Source organism: Lissotriton helveticus, chromosome 3_1 (assembly GCF_964261635.1).
Source record: "Lissotriton helveticus chromosome 3_1, aLisHel1.1, whole genome shotgun sequence".
Lineage (NCBI taxonomy): Eukaryota > Metazoa > Chordata > Amphibia > Caudata > Salamandridae > Lissotriton > Lissotriton helveticus.
In genome coordinates, this window is record NC_136061.1 from 1,565,743,696 (window position 1) to 1,565,764,986 (window position 21,291).

At 49.8% G+C, this 21,291-nt stretch overlaps 1 protein-coding gene across 1 annotated transcript in view; it reads left to right on the plus strand.

The window, feature by feature from the left end:
- The window catches only part of SORL1 (sortilin related receptor 1), an 852,839-nt gene that overhangs the window by 430,507 nt on the left and 401,041 nt on the right, over window positions 1-21,291 (plus strand). Inside the window, exon 24 of the mRNA XM_078682321.1 lies at window positions 7,035-7,157. Within this exon, the coding sequence (XP_078538447.1) occupies window positions 7,035-7,157 (123 nt within the window). The remainder of the gene's footprint in view (window positions 1-7,034; window positions 7,158-21,291) is intronic.

Consider the following 21,291-nt stretch of genomic DNA (forward strand, 5'->3'; position numbering starts at 1 on the left):
GTGATGCTGCTGAGGGGCGCGGTGATGTTAAAGTAGTCAGATATGTCATATCTGATTGAGAATGCAAAATTGTCTTTCAGGAGCCACCAAGGGCTAAGGTGCCAATATTCACCTCTGGAACTGCCCAGCCATGTGTAATAGAACAAGTCAATGATCTGATATTCCCAGCAGGAGCATCACTGCAAGGACATCGGTTGTTGGCATAAAAAATAGTTACATCTCAACAGTGGTATGGGCATTTGAGAAGAAGGAATATGCCTGAATCGTGGGGTGCCAGACATGCCACATGTCCATCAATCCCAATGATGTTTATCAGTGTGACTGCTTGTATGTATGGTCTGTGTCTAGTCACCCGTGTCTAGGGGTTTATGCAATACTGCATTAAAGTCCCTGCCAATGAGAAGTGTGCCAGCAGTCGTCAAAGTTTTAGCGTATCAGTCAGGAGGGTATGGAGAACTTCAATGTTAGCTGGAATCCAATTCAGCTGGTCAGATATAATGTCCCAGTTTTTCTTTGCTGCTGTTCATACAATTTAAGGGGAAGGACTTTTTTGAATGGGAAACTTAGGAGTAACCATACCTTCCCAAGCGGCAACAGTTAGTGCCCAAGAGGTAAGTGTCCTGCGATAGGAGTGTGTGTAGTGACTAGAGTTTAATGTATCGCAACACTGCTCTGCATTTGTTCTCATTTAGCCTATTTAAGTTCCATGTCAGCGTCCTATATGTGTGAGCAATGCCGTGACCGCTATTAAGTGCTATGTCTTCCCATGGATGAAGTCGCCTCTGTGTCCTAACCAGATAGTATCAAATTGAAGAAAAGAAAGGAAACAGAACAAGAACAGAGTCCCAACCCCACCCCCTACCCCAGCCTGCCATCACCCCTCCTCCCAGATACTTCACTTTTTGGAGCACCTGTCGCCCATTTCAAGAACATTGAAAGAAAAATTGAACAGATCAAAGTTGGGAAAAACCAAACTAGTTTATGATCACACGCTCCCCATGCTGGACATCTGGACATGTTATCTACTGGCCGCATTGTGTCCAGGCAAGGTTGTGGCCCACCTGGATGTTTCATTTAACATTAATTTAAAGCCCAAAAGACAACAGTTTGCATTCCTTTCCAAAAAAAGACTGGTGGAACCATATTATTACACCCAATTTAAGACAGTCCTCAGACCCTATGCCTGTAACTGTTCTCCAGGCCGCACTGTTTAATTAAACAAACTGTTCCTGTTTTGCCAAACGCCTCTTGTTTTTTCAAGTTATTTCATGTTCAAGCAACACTATGACTCCCTGGATGGGATTGAGGTGTTCAGGAAAAACCATGTACTCTTTCGCTAGCCTGACATTGAGGCCAGTCAATGCAGTTTGTTTATTGAGCTGTTATACACATGCTCTCTGGAGCAGGGACAGTGATATCTAGCTGGCGGTCCCAGAAGCCTTTGGAACTTAATGGCTCAACAGTATAAGATAGTCTGGATGAGTCCAAGTACATGGTTCATGCTGGCCATGTTACTGCGGATTGTCTGGGATGGGCTGTTGGCACTCGTGTAGTGTTTTGTCGCCATGCGTGGATGCATTCCACAAGTTTCTCTGGAGACATGCATGCTTCTCTCATGGATACGCCTTTTGGTGAATCATACTTGTTCGATGAGAAAGCGGATTCTAGCTTGGAACATTTCATGGTAAGCACAGATATGGCATGCACTCTTGGCCTTTTGACTCTTGCCAGTTTCTTCACCAGTATAGGAAATGTTGAGGCTACTCAATGGGTCAGCACATGGGCAACATTAAATCTGTCCAGCCCATGTCACTGTCAGCCGAGCCATTTTGAGGCTAGAGACATGAATCTGGTAGGCAAAGTGCAGTCCGCCAATGGCACCAGTCCTCCCAGTCCCCTTTGACTGATGTAACAGCCTCCAAGCTGCTTTACCTTGCATGTTGGCAGTGCAAAATCATCCTGTGGGAGGCAGCATTCAAAGCTTTCTTCCAGGGTGGTGATCCATCACATCCAACAGAGGGTCACTCCAAATTGCTCAGCATCGACATGCCCTACCCTTTCTTTCTGCCCGGACACACTTTTCTCCCACAACAGAGCGACTCTTGAAGGAGTACCTGTCCATTCTAAAACAAGAGCAGAGAGCCACTGAGAGGGTGCTAGACTCTGAAATAGTGATGGAGTATTATTCTCACTATTTCTTTGCCCTTGCAGAAGGATAGAGGGCTTCCGCCCATATTAGATGTTTGCCTCTGAATGCCGTCCTGCAAAAGGACAAGTTCAGAATACTCTTGCTGGCCCAGATTCTGTTTGCCCTGGACCCGGGCAACTGAATGATCTCCGTGCACCTGCAGGATACCTATTTTCATATACCCATCCTACAGTCCCACAGATGTTACCTGCCGTTCAAGGTAAGTCAGGAGGATTTTCAATTTAATTTGACCCATTTCATCCTCACCAGTGCCCCTCGGGTGGACACGAAAGTGATATTGGTGGTCACTGCCCATGTTCAGGTGTTGGAGATTCCAGTCTTTCTCTACATTTATGATTGACTGCTGAAGGCAGGCTTGCCCCTGTCAGTGTAGTCCACCTCCAAACAACTGTGAAGTTCCTGACATCATTGGGCTTGTCGATCAATGAACAAAAGCCACATCTGACTCCTTCACAGAGACTTTCCTTCATAGGCGCATTCTTGCATACAGTTCAGTTCAGGCCCTTCCTCTGTTAAAAGTTCAGGACGTTTGTACTATGATCATGATGTTTCAGCCTTGATTGTGCGTCATGGTGAAAGCAGCTCTGAAGGATGTTGGTCCTTTAGTCCCCCGCATCATCCTTCTCAACTATGTCAGGTGGTATATACGGTCTCTGCAATGTACTCTCAAGTTCCAGTGGGCCCAACACCAATGGAACTTGCATTTGATATTAAGGTTTTGGAGGAAATGGTACACGATTTGCAGTGGTGGCTGATCAACCGCAGTTGGACCAGCCGCAGGCCCCACTCAGTTCCCCTTCCAAAGCTGAATGTGGGTGCTTCACTCCTGGGTTGGGGAGGCCATTTGGGAGAGGTGGAGTTCAAAGGGATCAGGGCTCCATCAGAAATCTGCCTCCATATCAGTCTGTTGGGGTTGTGGGCTAATTGTCTAGCATTCAAGGCCTTCCTGGTGTTTCTCAACGAGACGTTGGTGTAAGTTTTCGTGGACAACACCACCACCTTGTGTTATTGCACCAAGAGGGCCTGAAAGGGGTTCTGTGCGAGAAGGCTTTGCTCTTGCAGTGTTGGCTGCAACGTCTGGACATTTCCTTGGTTGCAAATCACCTGGCAGGATTCTTGAATGCCTCAGTGTACGCGCTCAGCCATCGGCATCTGGCAGATGCGAAATGGCGTCTGCATCCCAAGGTGACACAGGGCAATTCCTAGCAGTGGGGCGAACCATGGCTAGGTCTTTTTACCACTGTCGAGAATATGCAGTGTGAAACCGTATTTACTTTGGAATTTCCACGGAGGTGCATTTCAACTGGAATAGAGCACGGGTCTCATGTATGCCTCCTTTCCCACACTTGCCTCTCCTGCCACAAGTTCTGGAAAAGAATCAACAATGGCTGGGCCTAAGTCATCTTAGCTGTATGGATTGGATCAGGAGAGTGTGGTACATGGAGCTTCTGAAGATAAGCATCTGCCCTCTCTTTAGTTTACCACTACAGAAGAATCCTCTTTCGCAGCAGCAGGGCAGGGTTCTTGACCTCAACCTGTGGAATTTACACCTCCATGGGTGGAAGTTGAGCAGCAGCCATTGACTTCATTTGCTCTGCCACCCGAAGATGTGGATGTCATCCTTGCTGCCAGGCACCCTTCCACGAAGTCCATTGATGCTGAGTACTGGGACAGATTTATGGCCTGGTTTGGAGTCCGCAAGAGAGACCCTTTACAAGCTCAATTGTTTGTGTTGTCTTTGGCCCAGCAAGGCCTTAAGTGGTAACTATTAAAGTTTGCCGGCCCTTTCAGCCATTTTGTTTTGACCATATCAACAATTCTTGTTGAAATACTAGTTGTAATGCATTTATTAAAAGTTTGACCCACATATTCCCTCTCAATCCATTTGGTATGCCACAGTGGCACCTTAACTTGGCCTTTTCATTCCGCATGTGTATGCTCTTTTCAAGCTGATGCACAGCTTATCATTGCACCTTCTGACTGTAAAGACTTTCTTCTTGATTCTGATCACTTCAGTTTATTGTGTTAGTAATCTGCAGGCACTGCTAGGACAACCCCCCCATGCCACCTTTTTTTCCTGGAGAGACTGGTGCAGAGGTCTCGGGCAGCCTTCTTGCCAAAAGTAGGATAATATGAAGCAGATGTTATTTAATCACACTGCCACAAGATTGAATATTATACAAATGTGTCTCAAAGAGAAAATTTCATGTATACAAAAGGTGCCCAGCAGGACAGGGAAAAAAGGGTGGGTAAGTGAATTCGGTGAGGATACGTGATCGTGGGAAAAGCATGGAAAAAGGGTGGATTCATATGCCAATTTTAAAACAAATCAGGCTGTCAAGATCAAGCCAAAGGTACATAAGTTATCCATGAACATTTCTTTTGATAGCTATACCACATTGATAAAACACAATTAATATTGTCTCGGTTGTTTCAAGGGCTAGCGTTAGGAAATAGAAATGTCGATGATCCAACCCCAAAGTTGCGACGTAGGTTGGTTAGCACCTTACACAGGGTCTTCATCAGGACCGTGATGAAGTGGGGGCACCTAATGTGGAGGTATAAAAGCAAAATTGGTACTGTAGAAATAGCAACAACTAATTATAAACCAAAAATGTCCCTGCATAATTACCAAGATCCTGCAGAGAGGACTCAATAAGAAATGTGGGCCCAAAAGCTCCTAAATGGAAGATGAGACTTCCCCTTGAAAAACTGAGAAAATCCATCAGCTGGACTCCAAGTGAGCTTTAAGCTTTTACATTGATTGGACCAAGGACAGTCCGATAGATGATTAGCTTTTTGTGGGGTTCTTCAGGTCGAAGAAATGGAAAGCTGTGCAGAAGAGACCTCCTTAGAGGTGGATAGTCCTCTGCATTAAGATTTGCTATGCACTCGCCAGCAAGCAGCTTCCAGAAGAACGGAGAAACGATTCCATCAAGGCTGAGGCTGCCATGCGTGCCGTGCCCTGAACAGCAATTTCCCATTGGCTCCCTCAGTTTTACCCGCATTGGAAAACTTGGTAGGATCCCCATCCCCCCGCAAATTAGTCACTAGACTCTATAAACACATGCAGAACTCAGCCCCATTGGTCAAGCCAAAGTCCTTGTACTACTGGAACGACGACCTAACCACCCCACTAACCGAAGCACAATGGGAAGTCTGTTGTGGACAACATACAGAACTATCTCCCAACTACAGGCTGCGACTGATTCATTTTAAATACTTGCACAGGTTCTATAGAACACCAATTAGTCTGCACAGGATGGGGCTCAGTGAGGATGATGGCTGCTGGCGCTGTGGGTTTTCCTCTGCTTCGTTTCTACACGTGGCATGGACCTGTCCGACACTCAGAGTATTGGTCTAAGATTTTTCTTTCAGTTGAACCAAATTATTGGACGGTCGGAAACTCCGTCTGCCATACTAGGTTTATTGGGATATATCAAAGATACTCCGCCCAAAACCCGTAAATTGCATGCATTGCTTTTACTATTTGCCAAAAGGCGGGTGGCGGTATATTGGGGTAGGAGAAAGTCGCCATCAATTAAAGGCTGGCTGGCCGATGTCACTTATGGTCACACACAATTGAATACATTCTGGGAGCTCATGCCACCCACTTCCAGGCCTCGCAACATCTGGGAGCCTTTCCAGCAATGAGTACAGATTCAAAAAGAGGTTGCTGTGGCCGAAAAAGCTGTCTGCCCGCACACCTTGGAATAGATGGGGAGGATCAGTGGGCATCAAATGCGCGGCAGAAGACCTTTATCTCTAGTAATAGGTGGACAACGATGTCGAATGTATATGCTTGACTGAATTGCTTGTCCTCTGCAATAGATCCATGCTATGCTGATTTCGAACACTCGTGTGTACATACTCAGCTGTTAAAGGACCCTCGGAGCTACAAACATAATGTCATTTTTTATCACTGATGTAAGCAAGACGTACCCAACTATTGTGTAATGTAGTATGGTATGCTTTAGGTCTGCACCAAATCTCATAATCGATGTAATAACAGCTGGCTTGTTATGTTGTTGGAATGTTTTGTATCTTAACAAATTTTTTTTAAAAAGGCTAAGGCTGCCACTGCGTTGGCATGTTGGGTACGTATCCTTAACATCTGCCAGTCTAGGACGCAGGTGTTGGTGAACGCTACTGCCATGACGCCCAGCTTTGGTAGGAAAGACATTTTGCCATTTTGGTCCTGCCAGAATTTTCGCTCTAACTCCAATCCATGGACTTCCCCCCCCCCCCCCCCCCCCCCCTCCACCCTTAGGATGTACTGCTTTATTGTCTATTTTAAAGGTGAAGAATCTGTGGTTAGAAATATCCATCAGAAGACCAAGTTACTTAACTTTGGTGACGCTCTTTTTGGTGGATACTCTATTTAACCGCAGATTCCTCACTGCCCTCCAGCCTCCCAGTTCCGTGCCTCTTTTTGACATCTAAAAAGGTCCCAAGTTAGATCCACGCACTGGAACTGGCAATTAAGTTCTAATCTGCGTCTGAACGTGCAGGAAGAGTCAAGCAAGAAACTGACCTGGGGATGCACAGGTGGCACTTTTGAGGTAGTACACAGCCAGAGCGGAGCTGGGCAGCATGCTGGTTATTGTCCTGAAAAGCTTCCAGATTCTGCAGGTGAGGAATCTGCAGTTAGAGTAGCAATCAGAAAATGTGTTTCCATAGGTAAGTAATTTGTTCATTTGACCATATGGAGAAAAAGCCTTAATTATGTTTGTGTATTTTAAATGTATTGTTCTGCATAATATCTTTTTGAATTTGTGAAGCTAAATAGTAATTTTGTGGGGGAACTTTCTTTCCTGTTCACTAGCAACAACAACCTGTAATGGTGATAGTCTGTTCAGGTGTGTGGATTCGGGGGCATGTGTCCCAATGTCATACCGATGTGATCTTGAAGATGATTGTGGCGACGGTAGCGATGAACATCAGTGCGGTAGGTTCATTGAGTATGAAATTGAATCAGTTTGCATGTTTTCTTTGTTTCAGACACTGCAGTCTTGACTCGTAAATGGGGTTTGGGATTTGTATCTGAGCAAGGACTGTACTACATGCTTTTTAGATACAGACCGAAATTAGACCATTTCCAGACTTTCAAAGTCTTTTTTGTCCCATTTTACACTCAAGAGCACCAGGTGGAGTACGCGTATCATGACTATCCCCTGCGATAAAGCATTGAGTCATATATTATTATACAGTGTAGTGTGTATAATTGTGGCTGCTTAAAACAAATAAAAAATGAGATCTAATCTATACATTAACAGCCCTCCTAGCAACAACGTTCACATTTTTCTGTACCTGGGTTCATTTAATAAAGTCCAGTGACTTTTCTTCTAGTTCCAAGCTTTGCAGAGTTGATTCTAACTACGCAGGGAACTGCAGACGGAAAGGAGTTTCCCAAGTATGATTTTAAGTTGAGTGCTTACTATGTCGACACTTTCACTCATAACCCTCTACAGCCTTGCTCAGTTTGTAGCAGCACTCTGTTTAAAATTAGGAACCTCAAATATTTTGGAGCGAGAGCCATTTTTCTGACAGTTGTTGTCTATAGAGGCCCCACAGAGAAGGTTCATCATAGAATTTGTCTTTTTACTTATGGTGATTGTGGTAGGCTCAATTTTTGGGTCCTAAAATGTAGAATGACCTGCCACTGGCTCTACATAGCTTTCAAGGCCATCGCTCATTCAAAAAGTTCTTTAAAACTTCTAATCAATCAAATTTTGAGTCTCGTTTCATTACATTATGCATGTCTCCTTTTTCACATCTATCTTTGACGTAGAAGTACAAGTACAAGTACAAGTTATTATTAGTCTTTCAAGCTAAAATACAGCACTGGAGTGAATCTACTCAGCTCCTAAGGGAGTCTCTATTCCCCGGCACCTTCTGGCATTGGGAGGTAGAGATCGACTCTTGCTACTGGGCCCCCGGGCAGGGTCTGCACCTCTGACGGCCCTCGTGTTGCCAGATCCGCCACAACACTCCCCTCCCCGCTGATATGGTGCCCTGGCTCCCATGCTGCCTGGAGGCCTGAGACTTGGTCGTGCGGCGCACAGACAAATAGAATGCTGCCTAGCTAATGATGCTGTACAAACCTGTGAACCGCCATACATTGCACTGTGGGGCCCTTGATGCTCAGCTGCATGCCCTTGTGGATCGGAGTGGGCCATTGGATAGAAGATGGTCCTCTGACTCCTGCCCTTTTACCTCTTCCTTCCCACCATATTGTCCGGTGCTGGCTGGGTCCATTCGTGTGGTGGCCTCTCTCACCTGGAGTCGATCCCCCGGCAGCGGCTTCCCACACCATAGTGCTCCCTCCCCACCTGCAGTGCCCCATGCCACCCTGTCATGCCATATGGTAAATCTGTGAAAGACTCATCCAGTGGGCAACCCAGGGGCAACCCGATAATCTCCTTGTGGCAGCAAACTTCCTAGACAGCAATGGACTTCTCTGATACCCCCAGAGATACTTCTGGGTACGCTTCCTTTGAGCCTATCACTCAGGCTTACATGGACAACTTTCTACAGGAGCTTTGGTCTGAATCTGGCTCCCTTAAATCTGAGCTTAAGACCTGCGTTCATGAGCTTAAGCGTGAAGTGAGTGAACTGGACGGTCGAGTGGATGATTTGGAGAATACTGTTGACGCTAGCTCAGAAGATTAAGAAGCTCTATTGCACAGGGTTACTACTCTGGAGGCGCAACAGATTGAATTGCAACTGAAACAGGAGGACTTTGAAAACAGGAGCGGGGGAATAACTTCCGCATGATATGTATTCTTCAAGTGGCGGAGGGCACAGATATTATAGCCTTCAATGCTGACCTCCTGCATTTGAGCCAGTGGGACGATGATGCCTCTCCCCCAGCACAGAACAGACCTCACCATATGGCTTCCACTCCAGGACGCCCTGACTTCATCAACGATATACTAACACAAGTACACTTCTTCACCGAAAAATAGGCTATCCTGTAAGCTTTGAGACAAAAATGCGGACCTAGTCTTAAGGGGTCACGCTGTTCAATTGTTCCAGGACATGGCACCTTGCAATGGTGTAGAGACTTCCAACCTGTCACCAGCAACCTTCTGGAACTCAACATCTGTTAACAGCAAGTTCACCCTTTCGCCATCGTCATTATCTGGGAGGGCAAACCGTGTTCCCTTCACTCGTTCAAGGAGGCCACTCAACTTTTGAAGTTGAAGACTGACTCTTGAGGGGAAACTCCAACTCACCTCGATCTCCCACTCTGGAATCTTTGCGGCCTGTGTGGACCATGGTAAAACCTCAACGATCCAACAAACACAGGAAAGAACTTGCCTCCAGCAGAACCAAGAAAGACATTATACAACACCTCCCAAATCTGGAGAGAGCCTCCTCACCAGCCCCATCGACCTCTGGCTCAGTTTAGACGTAGTAACCAGGAGGGAGGGGGGAGTGATTTGATTTTGATACTTATATAGCGCAGCAGTCTCCCGAGGGCATCAAGGTGCTAGAGAGAGGCTATACATACCACGGAGTCTCGAAAAAAAAGCGAGAGAACTCCAGCTCACCGTTTGACTGTGAACAGCCAGGTTTTAAGGGCTTTTCTGAACGGGAGCAGAAGAGGGATAGATCAAAGAGCAAGGGGTAGGGAGTTCCAGACTTTGCTCGCTGCCACGGAGAATGCCCTATCCCCCCACTTCCTCTTCTTGGTACCAATAGTTGCCTTTGAAGTGAGGAGCGTAGTAATCTGCTGGGGGAATGCCATTTGAACATGGTCTTCAGCCTTAAGGGGTAGGGAGCATGAAGTGATTTATGGACCATACAAAGAGATTTGAAAATGATGTGCTGTTCAATGGGAAGCCAATGCAGATGTTCTAGACCCTTCTTGGCAAATTGTTTTTTGGGAATGTCCAGAATGAGTCTTGCCAATGCGTTCTGCAGTACCTGGAGTTTATGCTGTAAGCTCTTATTAGCAGCCAGGTACTGAGCTTTGCAGTTATCGAGTCTGGGCATTACCAGGGCCAGTGCTACCCGGATCCTAGCTGCACGCTGGATGAAAGGAAAGATTTTTTTTTAACATCCTTATGAGCCAGGAGCCTGTAGAAATTATACTATTCACTTGGACATTGACACTAGGTTCAGTGTCCATCAGGACTCCCAGGTTCTTAACCTTTTTGCTCAGGACAGGGCAGCATCCCAGTGATTGAGGCCAGCAGCTACTGTTCGATTTGGTTGCCCCGGATCCGAAGATCATCACCTTTGTTTTCTCCCCATTAAGTTTCAAGAAATTAGCGGACATCCAATCTGCCACGCATCAAAGGACATTCTCTGACAGTGAGCCCAGCCCCTTGGGGATGGTAACCATAATTTGTGTATTGTCCGCATATGACACCACAATCCAAAAGAGTCGACTACAGTCGCGAGGGGTGCCACTTACAGATTAAAGAGGGTGGGACTCAAGGCTGACCCCTGTGGGACTCCACAAGGTAGGGAATAGGAGTCTGAGTGAAAGGATTTTAAATTCACCCTTTGGGACCTCCCTGTCAGAAATGAGGACAGGAGGGCAAGGGCTTGATGAGAAATACCAAGACTCCGGAGTCTGTCCAGCAGCAACGTAGGAAAGATGGTGTCAAATGCAACTGACAGATGCAAGAGAATTAGCACTACCCCCTGTCCTTCATCCACCGTACGCCTGATGTAGTCTGAGGCTGAAATTACAGCTGTTTCTGTTCCATGATGCCTTCTGAATCTGGACTGCAACTCTTTAATCCAGGATTGCTATTCTGCAGTTTCCATAAGCTGCTTATTGAGGTGTAGTTCCAGGATTTTTGCTGGAGCAGGGAGATGGGAAAATGGTTTTTACAGTCCCTAGGATCCAGGTTGTTTTTTTTTTCAAAAGAGGTCTTATGATTGCTTGTTTCCAAGAATGAGGATAGATTCCCGAACGGATAATGATATTCATTAATTTACAGAGGGTTTCTGTTATGGTATCAGCAGCCATATGTAAAATAGCAGGTGGGCATGCCTCCAAAGGAGAGCCTGAATGTGTTCTCATAAGATAATGTACAAGCAGAGGTGACTGGGGAGGTCACAACATTTTGACAGACCTCTGTGTTCACTATCCGGCATCAGTGGAGCGTCTTTGATAGGACTGTTGACTGTTGAATTTATAATAGGCGTTTTCAAATCGGACTCGAAACCAGTATATATGTCTGTGATCTTACTTTGAAAAAAGGTAGCTAATTGATTGCAGAATATTTGTGATGTCAGGTTCTGCCAAAGATTAGAGGATGAGAGCTGTTGTACCAGCTGAAACAGCTCCTTGGTAGATCTTGAATTATCGATTACGCGCATGCAATACATGGATTTTTCTTCCGCAACCGTGCATATATATTCCTTAACCCCAGCTTTATATAATTTTCTGTCCTGATCCTCTAAAGTTTGTCTCCAATCTTGCTCAGCACGACGACAACACTGTTTTAAATGTCTAAGTTTGTCGTTGTACCATGGAGCCGAGGGGCGGCATTTTTTCTGAGTATATAAGAGGTGCCACTATATCAGCTGCAGATATTAGCCATGTGGCAAATGCCTCAGCTCCAAGATTAGAGTCCTCTTGGATAGTACAGGGAATAGTTTCTTGGGAGTTGATCAGAGTAGCGGCTGAGATCCCTTTCCAGTCTCTAAATTTACTAGGAAATTGGGAGGGCCTCTGTTCTCTGCAGGAAGAAAGAAATCAAACTGTACTGTACAATGGTCTGACCAGCAAATAGGTATTATATGTTGGAGGTGCCACACCTTCTGAGACTTATTTGAGGAAATAGTATTAAGTATTAAGACCTTTGGCCAATGCAAATAGGATTTTCATGTTCCCGAATCGGCCAGACTACAATACTACAAATGGCAACACTGGGCCCTCTACAGCCTTGTTCCCCTTCCCAAGGGGGCTGATCTTTCACACCTATCAGACAATCCAGCATTCAATGAACCCATCTGCCCGCACGCATACCAATTAATGTGGCATTCTGACACCGCAGAGGGAATTTCCCAGAAACAATTGGAACAGCTGTGGCGTGAGATCCCCACACTGTATAGAAGCATTCCCCAGCGCAAGAAGGCCTATAAACTGATAACAAAGTGGTACTATACCCCGCTTACATAATATTTACCCGCCTACATCTCCCTAGTGGTGGCGCTGCAGTTCATCACCCTGTGACTTACTCCATATCTGGTGGTCTTATCATCTAATAGCCACGGACTGGAAGGAAGTCCTGGGTCACATCAAGGGGGTTGTGTGCTTCTCTCTCCTGAACGTTTATATCACAGTGATACATAGCAATCACCCCCTGGGATTGGAAGCAATGACACATGCTGATTGTTGCGCTCGAGGCTTGGGGCACAGCCAGGGGGACCAGGGGGCCAGGGGGCCAAGCAACACCTTGACAGGCCGCACCTGGTCCTCTTCCCGCCCCGCCCGCACTGAAAAGCGCCTCGCGGCCCCGGCTTCGCGGGTGCCGCTCGAGGCTTGGGGCACAGCTTGTCTTTTTGTCCCTATCTGCACTGAGACTCGGGCGTGACTGGAGAGGCCCGTGATTGGATTTGCTGCTGTTGGACGGACCTCAGTGCCGAGGAAGTCACCGGGCGAGACGCGGGACTGCGAGGACCAGGGGGCCAAGCAACACCTTGACAGGCCGCACCTGGTCTTCTTCCCGCCCCGCCCCTCCGGCACTGAAAAGCGCTTCGCGGGTGCCGCTCGAAGCTTGGGGCACAGCTTGTCTTTTTTTCCCTATCTGCACTGAGACTCGGGCGTGACTGGAGAGGCCCGTGATTGGATTTGCTGCTGTTGGACGGACCTCAGTGCCGAGGAAGTCACCGGGCGAGACGCGGGACTGCGAGGTCCAGGGGGCCAAGCAACACCTTGAAAGGCCGCACCTGGTCCTCTTTCCGCCCCGCCCCTCCGGCACTGAAAAGCGCCTCGCGGCCCCGGCTTCGCGGGAGCCGCTCGAGGCTTGGGGCACAGCTTGTCTTTTTTTCCCTATCTGCACTGAGACTCGGGCGTGACTGGAGAGGCCCGTGATTGGATTTGCTGCTGTTGGACGGACCTCAGTGCCGAGGAAGTCACCGGGCGAGACGCGGGCCTGCGAGGACCAGGCGGCTAAGCAACACCTTGACAGGCCGCACCTGATCCTCTTCCCGCCCCGCCCCTCCGGCCAACGCCCACTCCTTGGGAAGCATAAATAAAATCTGCGGCTCCTGCATCGCGGGACGCACGCGGGACGAAACGCGGGGCTAAGCCCGGGCAAAGGGCGGGCCGTTTGAGGCCGTTCGAGAACGGCAGAGACTGGGACTGGCCCACTCCCTTTTTGCTCTTGTTATTACTCTAAACAATCTCCTTTTGCCTCCCTACCCACCGAACTATGTCTGCTAGAGAGACAAGTAGCAAGAGCATGCTGGCAGCCGGACCAGCAAAAGGTACTCTGGACACATATTTCGCCAAAGCGGGGTCTCTCCTGATTGATGAAATTACGGTTCTCGAAAGGCGTATATCCCAGGAAATTGAATGGGTGAAAAGATCCTCTTTAGGCCCCATAGCTCATGTTAGGTCACCCGGAAACAGACTAGAACGTATCGAGTCCGATAAAGGGGAAAACGGGGCTAGTGGGGCATCAGTCATGTCTGACACAACTAATTGTACCCTTCATAATATTGACAGCAATGTGAGTAGTCCCCATGAGCTAAGCTTACTAGCCCTACCCAGGTCCCAAGCACACCCCCCCTCCTCCACACCATCTGTCACTATAGTTAACATGGTTGACACCAACAGTAGAATTAACGTTCCTACACAGGGGGAAAGGGAAGGAGCTATACCAAAGAGGAAAAGAGGGTCACAAAATCCAGGGGGGCGCAAGGCTAAAGTTGCAAAGCGCAACCCAATAATTGCGGACAACAAACAGGGTTCAATCAATAAGGGACCTGCACAATCGGATGACACCCACGCACCATCTACCAAGAATACACCCCCACAGGTATCAGATAATGTAAATCCTCCTCCCCTAAATGTAATCAATGGCGACGATGACATCACCACGTCCAACATTGGTGCTCTTCTGAAGTTACTATTAAGCCCTCTAGAAGCACGCCTAATAAAGATTGAGGCCAGGCTGGTGATTATAGAGAAAGCAACGGTGCAAGTAGCGGACACTCACAAAAAAGATAGCAAGGTAGCTAGAGGAGGGGTGGAGCTTAGGAACAAGAAGATTACATTAGAGCCCCCAGTGAAGGATGGTAATGTAGCTCCCGCGTTATCACAAACACGGCAGCCCTTACCACATACTGCAACACCTCAGCCAACTGACTGCGCTGTACCTCGCTCCAATATCGAGAAGAAAGCTACAGTTACACAGGGAGTACATGTTGCCACAAAAAAAATCAGGCCAGTGAACTTGCCGCCGGAGGAGAGTCCATATACAGTTATTTTAGCTGGTGTCCCTGAGCTAAAATCTGATTATAAAGAACCTGTTCCTGCGTTGACAAATAAGGTGGTAAATTGGCTCAGTACAAACAGACCTCTTCCCCACGGAGTATCCAGCGAGGTCCTTATGGTAAGGAGAGTCCCATGTTTAGGTAACTCAAGGAAAACTATCACTGGAGACTGTGTCCTAATTAATTTTAGGGATCCTTAGACCGACTCCCACATATGCAGATGGTCGCATCCGGACCAGGGGACATCCATCCAGGCCCTACCCCTATCCTTTTTCTACCCACCAACAGAGTGGACACACGAGGAGGCGGGATGGGAAACAATTCTTATGAGGGGGGAAGGTTGGGTTGGTAGAGAGAGAGAGGAGCCTTCCATCATTCCAGACCGCAGCATTTTGCCCACTTTCTGAAATTTAACAGGTATAGTTGTTTAGACGTGGTTGACTGACAGCACCTGATCGGGAGGGAGGAGGCCAGTGGCCGACCGGGGGGCCCTAAAAAAGGAAAAACTACCCACCCCACTGAACTTTCTGACAAATCCCAGGGGGAGAGTTATCTGGTCACGCAAAGAAAAATCAAGGCGGTTCAACTGACTTCTATAGGGCCCAGATCCGTTTTGACAGATATAATTGCTGACCAGGAACTACTGCCAAGTCTATGTGAGGCGGGCACTCTACCATCCAAAACCACGGATCATAGATCACCCTCCCTAAAGATATTAATAATAAACTGCACTGCCCGAACTGGAGTTTATTTATAGAGGGTATGGAGATATGTATATTTCAAGAAACCTGGGCGAGAGAAGACGTCTATCGTCCAGGCTACGCGACATTCTCCACTCTGGCGAAATGGGGGGGTAAGGGGCGCCCCTCAGGAGGTCTCGCAACATGGGTGGCGGTTGACCTGGGTTGTAAAGCCAGATTACTCGATACAGCCTCGGAGGATATTCTGGGGGTCTTGTTGGAGTGACTTAATTTGAGCAGACTGGCTGTGGTAAACGTTTACTCTAGGCCGGTAAACATCACACAGGATTAGCGAACCATCGATGAACTATCAGTTTTCCTCAGCAACATCCCCCAGGGTACACCCTTTTTGGTAGGAGGGGACCTAAATTGTCATTTTGAGCCTCTCCTGGGCTTATTGGACGGAATCTCCCTAGAGGAGGATGCAGCGTGGTCTGTACCCCCTACGTCACCCCGCCTCCCCCAGAGCTTGGACCCCGCTTGCCGTCCAGATCACTGCCTTAACACTGAAACATGGTGTGCGGGCGTGCAATGGACGCATAAACTCCGATATTCCCCCCAAATGCACATACAATAGTGGGTAGGGAGTCAAGACTGGACTATATTTTGGTTCAACTCGCTTTGTGGTCGCATATTATTGATTTTAAGGTGATCCCAAGGGAAGATAGCGACCATAATGCGCTTGAACTGGAATATACACTCCCCGGCTTAGATGACAGAGGGGTAGCGGCAGCCGCACCAGCATCTGCGCTGGTACTGAAGAACAACAGACGGAGAGTGAGGTGGGAGAAGCTAGCAGCGAATGCAGAGATTTCAGGGCTTTATGCCCGGGCCATCCTCACATTGGATAAGGTATGTGCAATAATGGAGCTTGCCAGCACCCGGGATATACATGAGCAACTGTGGTTGGCGCACGAGGAGCTCATTAAGTCTGTAGCGGAAGTCCTTTTTACCACAGGAAAGAGTGGGGACGGCTGTTCCAACCGCCCCACTTGGTATAACGCTGCATGCCGCAAGGCTAAATCAGACCTGCTGATTTCTATTAAGGCGGGCACAGACAGGTCTGAGATTCAGACCAGAAGGAGGGATTACAAGCGCTTGGTCACCCACGCAAAGAGTGAATGGGAACAGGAGAAGTGGGAAAACCTCGCCACCTCATTAGTCGCCGGGGATTCTCGCAAATTCTGGCGCATTGTTAATACTGGGCCCGAGGAGCCAGTTTCGGCTATCGAACCTAATATTTCAGCAGAGGTTTGGCAGGACCATTTCCACTCACTTTATATGGTTGATGATGGGGCTCTAAATCAAGCACAACCTACTACTAGCGGCTTACTGAAAGGGGAACCCTTTACAGAGATCGAGGTCCGAACCGCCATTGTAGGGCTGACATCAGGCAAGGCGCCTGGACTAGACGGTTTGCCAGGCGACTTATTTAAGCAGGAGCCCGACGTATGGGCCCCCTACTTGGTGTTGATATTTAATGCTGTCCTGAGGGGTATGGAGGTCCCGAGTACTTGGCTGGGTGCAGAGATCGTGCCAATTTTTAAGAAGGGGTCTCCTCTGCTCCCAGCCAACTACAGGCCTATCAGCCTCATAGACGTACCCCAGAAAATATTTAGTAGGCTGATACTTGACCGTAAAGTAAAAAAGACTTTTTCCGTTGGGAGGACAGTACGTCACAGGTTATAGGTTACACACGTTCACTAGACTCTTTCATTCATTCGTCACACTTAGTTATAACCAATATATTGACATTTTGGCAAACACTTAACAAGGAAAAAACCACGTGGGGTCAAATAATGTACATTTATTTATGATTAAAAACATGAATCCATTTACAAATACATTAAAATCATTAAAAACACAAAGAGACACCTAATGTGAAGGGTGGAGAAGAGAAAACGAGACAACACACTTTGTCTTGTTGGGGGCGTGGCTTGGACGCCGATCGGGATGGCGGCGTGAGCTCGCAGCTCCGCGCGGATTCCCGCTAATTCTCCTGTTTTTCGGGACCCGAGGCGACCCGGAGATGACGGTCCTGCCCTCTGAAGGTTGAGGAGATAGCTGGACGTGCTCGGTGACTCGCTGGGGGACTGCTGGCCCCGCGAAGATCGAGGAAGGGGCGGCCGAGGTGTGGATCGGGGTGTGAAGAAAATGGCGGCGTGGAGGTCGGACGGTCCCGAACTTCAGCCCTGAGTTCGACTGTCGCCAAGCGGAGGGGACCTTGTGCCCGGCTGCCCGACGCACTGAGATTGGCGGCGTGAAGCCTGGAGACCGGGGGACGCTGCCCGATTCACCCAGGAGATCGAGGGTTCTCGTCGACCACCGTCCCACGACTCGTCCTACCCCCACGGATCCAGCGGGGGGGGCGGAATTGGGTTCATCCGCCTGGTCATTGCTCCTGAGTCCATTGGCGGTAGCACTACATTGCCCGGTACCCGGCACTCGGCACGAGCTCACGGGGGCACCCGTAGTACGGGTGGCTGGACTTGTGACGCAGCACCCTGACATGGCGGCGACCGGAGGGCCGATGCCCGGGAGCCGCGAGGGGGACTCGGCGACATCGTCCTGGCTGAATGAGAGTCCCTCCCCGGAGCTTGACCAGGAACAGCGACTGAACCGACGTTTGGATGCCATCCTTGAGGCGATCACCTCCACCAAGGAGGCGTTGCACAACGATATTGCCCAGGTGGCAACGGGCCTGGGGCTGCTCCGCGCGGACCACACGAAGCTGGCAGATCGGGTCAAGGATCATGACCAACTGTTACTGGACCTGAAGCCCTCGGTGGTGACAGCGGAGCACAGGATCGCAGACATTTTGGCCCGACTGGACACTCTAGAGCGGAGGGTGGAGGATGCCGAAGGCCGCAATCGGCGGAACAACGTGCGGGTCGTAGGCCTGCCGGAACGGATTGAGGGGGAGGATGCGGTGGCCTACATGGAGAACTGGTTCCGCACTGTGGTGGCGCCGGAGGGGCTTACTCCATTTTTCACTCTGGAGCGGGCTCACCGGGTGCCCGCTCGCCCGCCGGGGCTTGGCCGCCCCCCCCGACCAATGGTGGTACGGCTCCTCCACTACAAAGACCGAGACCTTCTCATCCAGCGGGCCAGGATGTCGGGCCCTTATGGGGTGGAGAACAGCAAGGTAACGATTTTTCCGGACTACACGCAGGCGGTCCAGAAGGGCAGGGCATCGTTCCTTGCTGTGAAGAAGGAGCTCAGGGAGGAAGGCATTCAGTACTCCTTGCTCTACCCGGCCAAGCTGCGGATTATCATGGATGGCACCACACACTTTTTCCACACTCCGGATGAGGCATGGCACTGGCTTGAATCGTACAGAGCGGGGACGGACGGGACGCACCAGAGTAGGCGAGACCAGCCCAAGCGGCCCCGGGTGCGGCAGTCACAACGCATCAGGTCCCGCAACAGGCGCCAGCGGGAGAAGCGGGAGGCTCAAATGGCGGCGGAGAAGAAGGATGCACTTGCAGCGACGGCGGCCATTACGGGGTCGCAGCAGACCAGTGAACGGGCTGAAACGGACTCGGGAGGAGAAGGTAGCAGAACCGGAGGGGAACTTTCGGAGGCGGAGAGCCAGAAGGGGCCGACAGTGACCCCACAGACCTCGGACGAGATTTGCTGTGGTTAAGATAGACTTTGGCCTGGATCAGGACTTCATGGTAGGGTGATATCCTGTTGCTGGAGGGCGGGTTGCCGGATGGGGGTGCTGAGTGTATCGGAGGGGATGAAGGGCGGGACGCGGGCTCCGCTGGCTGGGGTCGGCGGCGACTCACCCCCCCTAGGCCCTTAAGGCCGACTGTGGTGGAGACCACAGGGTAAGTGTGCGAGAAGTTAGATCATGGTTTGGATGGGGGCGGCCGTTGGGTTCGTGTGCTCTGTCCTGGGGAGTGGGGTTTGGGGAATGTTTCAGTTTTGGGGTTGTTTGGGGGGGGGCAACTGCATTGGGGGGGTTATGAACCACTGGAGCTTAATTCGGACTGTACGGACTTGGTATGGGGACATTACCTAATTTGAAATGCCTAACGTGGAATGTCCGGGGGCTGCGGACTATGGTGAAACGTCACAAAGTACACGCATACCTGGTACGCAGGGGGGTTCAGGTAGCTCTGCTCCAGGAGACTCACCTCACCAAGAAAGAGTGCGCTGCCTTGCAGAAGAGATGGAGGGGCCAGGTTTTTGGTACCACTTATTCAGCGTATGCCAGGGGGGTCTTGATTTGGGTGAGGGCGGGGATACCCTTTCAGGTGCTGAATCAGGTCATAGACCCGGAGGGCAGGTTTGTAGCGGTGGAGGGGAGACTGTATGGACGGGATGTAGTTTTCTGTTGTGTTTATGCACCGAACACTGACCAAGGCCGATTCTTTGATGGCCTCTCGGGGTCCTTGGCCTCTTTCCTGGCGGGTCCGATAGTTCTAGGGGGGGACTTCAATTCGATTACGGATGTGGCTCTGGATAGGTCCCATCCCCCCCTTGTGGACTCTCCTGTACGCAGGCTGGCAGCACACAGGAAGGACTGGCAGGAACGATGGGGGTTGCTGGATGTCTGGAGGGAGGGACACAAGGGAACCAGGGATTACTCCTTTTATTCCGCGCTACATGATTTACATGTTAGGATTGATTCGGTGCTTTGCGGGAGCTCCCTAGCCCCATTAATTACCCATGCTGAGTACCTTGCTAGGACAATTTCCGATCATAACCCCCTATTGGTGCATATACAGTGGCAGAGGGAGCGCTCCGCAATACCAACATGGCGGCTTCGCCCGGAGACGCTAGAGGATTCTGTGTTCGATGATGCGGTCCGGCAGGGCATTGATAGTTACTTCGGTGTGAATGAAGGAACGGCGACGAGCAGGTCTGCTGAATGGGATGCAATGAAAGTGGTGGTGCGAGGGGTGTGCCTGGGCAGGTTTTCGAATGCTCGAACGACTGTGCTGAATGACTTAATAAGAGCGGAAGACGCTTTGAGGGACCTGGAGCGCCGTAGGCCAACCAGGCCGGGTTTACAGGCCCAGTTATTGGAAGCGAAGGAAACGGTGGCCGCGGAGACGGAACGTTTGCGATGCTATGATTATAGGCAGTACATTATTAGGGCACACGCAGGTCGGGACAAGGTGGGTACCCTCTTAGCCAGATTAGCTAGCCCGGAACTGAGGGGTTGCCCGATCCTCGGCATTATTGACGCGCGGGGTGAGATGGTGTACTCTCAGGTAGCTGTATTGGACCGCTTTAGGGGTTACTATGAGGAATTGTACCGGAGTCAGCTGGGAGCGGGGGTTTGGGACATTGCGGAGTACCTGGGGGGGAGGCCGCTTCCGGTATTGAACGAGGATGACGCGAAGGACCTGGGTAGCCCGGTCACGCTGACGGAAATTCGAGCGGCTATCAAGCATATGGCCCGTAACAAGACACCTGGGGTGGATGGATTCCCAATCGAGTTTTACCAGCACTATGTAGACGCTCTGGCACCCAGGTTGCTGGTGGTGTATACGGAGGCCTTCGAGAAGGGGACATTGCCTGCCTCCATGCGGGAGGCCTTGATAGTGCCACTCCTCAAGCCTGGCCGGGATGCCGCGGACGTGAGGTCGTATCGTCCGCTGTCCATGCTGACGGTGGACTACAAGATCCTGAGTCGCATCTTAGCCACTAGACTGGCACCGCACATGACGGGTCTGGTGCACAGGGATCAGGCCGGGTTTATACCCGCGAGGAGCACGGCGATGAATATCCGCCGCCTGGTGGGACTAATGGACGCCATCTTGGGCGAGGAAGGTTTGCCGGCGGTTCTGTCCGTGGATATCGAGAAGGCCTTCGATAGTTTGGAATGGCCTTTCTTGGATGGAGTGCTGGAGCGGTTTG